The sequence below is a fragment of the Callospermophilus lateralis genome, chromosome 6 (genome assembly GCF_048772815.1).
Source record: "Callospermophilus lateralis isolate mCalLat2 chromosome 6, mCalLat2.hap1, whole genome shotgun sequence".
NCBI lineage: Eukaryota > Metazoa > Chordata > Mammalia > Rodentia > Sciuridae > Callospermophilus > Callospermophilus lateralis.
In genome coordinates this window covers 157,426,903-157,429,116 of record NC_135310.1, presented here as the reverse complement: position 1 = coordinate 157,429,116, position 2,214 = coordinate 157,426,903, and the positions used below count along the sequence as shown (strand labels likewise).

Here is a 2,214-nt window from a genome sequence, read left to right as displayed (position 1 = left end):
ATCACTAAGAACCCAATCACTTTGGAAACCAAAGAACAGGACTGAGAATATTTGTTTTAAAGTCATCAACAGGTTTTATTTGCTAGAATTGAATTAGTCTACGGTTCTCAGATTTAAACTTCCAAAGCTACAGCCAACAATTTTTCCTCAGAGCCCAGTGGAGTAAATAAAAGAGACAAGAGGTAAGAGGGGCACAGAAAGATCACTAGGGAAGAGGTTGGGAGGGGACACTTATTCGTCTTCTCAGTAGATTACATATTGAATCAGGTGACAATGGTCAAGGGACCCAGCAGGGGCATGTTGGTGAAAAACAACAGTGCAAGGAACGCCAAAGCCCTACAGCAAAGAGAAAGTCAGTGAACCCCCGCCCCCAAAAGAAAGGGAGCCTCCAGTTCTCTCGCGGTGACAAGGGGACATCCAGGAGCAGAAAGGAGGCACACCCTGGGAGAGTTCTTAATGGTTTAGAAAATTGCTTTCATTTAAAAAGCTTCCTAAAATGTGTCCCTTTTCTTCTATGTCCGAGTGATATATACAACTCTAGGGGGGCCTTGAGGCCATGGGGAGGTGGAAAAGGAAGCCAGAGGTCTCCCCAGGGCCTTCCATCAGTGACCCCAGAGATCCGAGGAGGAGGACAGCTATTTCGCACCACTCCCACCCAAGAGCACAGCAGAGTGGCGCCTTCAGACCTCTGAAACAGCTCTGGGGCCCCAATGTCTTGATGGACAAAAGGCCAACTCCCCGCAACTCACTAGGTCAGCCAAAGGATCTGCGCCAGGGACACCCTCGGCGAACTGCGGTCCCCCTTCCCCTGAGTCTGCACAACTGGGGTAACAGGTGTGGAGGGGAGGGGAGCTCAGGGGCTCCACCAGATGGCCTCCTTGCCCTCCAGCAGGTCCCTGGGGTCTCCCGGGCCACTCCTACCCCCATTCCAAGGCAGAGGTCCAGAGTGCCTGGGGGTCAAAGCGACATCCATAGGGGGAAGCATTGGTCCTGTCGACTCCGAGGCCCTGGAGGCAGTTCCCGGCCGCAGGGGCGTGGTGGCCGCGTCCTGTCCTGGGAGCAGGGGCCCTGAGTCACATCGCGGTGTGGCCCAGGCGGTGCTGGCCGGTGGCCTGCCGCCTCCAGGCGGCCTGTCCCTCTCCCTGGGCCGGGCGTGGGGCGGGGCGGACGGGGCGGGAAGGGGTCGTGCCTGGGCCCTGGTGGCTCCGGCAGGGCTCTCCTGGGCGCGGTGCCTACGGGCCATCGCCAGCCCCGGCGCCCAGGGCCGCGGCCGGCTGCTCAGCCGCCTGCTCCCGCGGCTCAGGCTCTGGCGGGCCCCGCTGGGCCGCGGCCTCGGCCTCGGCCTCGCGCTCGCGGGCAGCCTCCGCGCCGTCGGGGGCGGCCTCCCGGGGCCGTTTGGCGGCGTCCTCGGGCGCGCAGGCCGCGCTCCTCTTGGGCGGCCCGGGCTGCGGGCCCTGCGGCTCCTCGGCGGGCGGCTCGGCGGCCTCGGCGTCGCCGTCGGCGGGCTCGGGCGGCTCGGCCTGCGGCGCGGCGGCCTTGACCATCGGGTCGTGCTCGATCTCCCAGAGCCCCTCGCTGAAGCCGCGCCGCTTGTTGGGCTTGCCGAACTTCTCCTTGGACTCCTCGTACGGGAACAGGTGCTTGGGGCCCAGGAAGGCCGTCTCGTGGGTCCCGAAGAAGAACACCTGGTACCGGTTGGGTTCGGCCATCTGCTCCACGCGGGCCGGCCAGTGGGCGTAGCCCTTCAGCTTGGCGAACACCAGGTCCCCGGTCTTGAACTTGCGCCCGCTGTAGCTCGACATGGCGGGCGCGGCGGCACCGGCTGGGCGACGCGGCAGGTGCGCTGCGGGGCGGCCTCTGAGCCCTCGCGACAGCTCGAGGGCGCCGCAACGCCCGGGCGCAGGGTTCCGCCGCCGAGTGGGCATTGTCTCCGAGATCCAGGGACAGTTGGCCCAGCTGGGACGCGGTGGTCGCCAGGACCGGAGCGCCGCGACGGCCTGGTGGCGGTTGTGCGCAGGCCCTTGCGCTGTGCGCCAGAGGGGCCCGCAAAGCCACCGCGGGAGCCACGTGGAGAGAAAGCAGTGACACATGGGCACATATTTCCATGAATCTTGCAACTGTGTAGGGGGATCTTGCGGGGTCCCGGTGGGCACCTCTCTGTGCCCCATGAGAACAGGAGCTGCGACGGGATGTCCCTCTGGGTCAGTGGTTTCA

The 2,214-nt window shown here is 64.1% G+C and overlaps 1 protein-coding gene across 1 annotated transcript; it reads right to left on the bottom strand.

Moving 5' to 3' along the window:
• Nucleotides 1–1,232: 1,232 nt before the first annotated feature.
• Nucleotides 1,233–1,802, bottom strand: Hdgfl1 (HDGF like 1). The gene has a single exon (XM_076859611.1). The coding sequence runs from the start codon at nt 1,800–1,802 to the stop codon at nt 1,233–1,235; it is 570 nt and encodes a 189-aa protein (XP_076715726.1).
• Between the last annotated feature and the right edge of the window lie 412 nt (nt 1,803–2,214).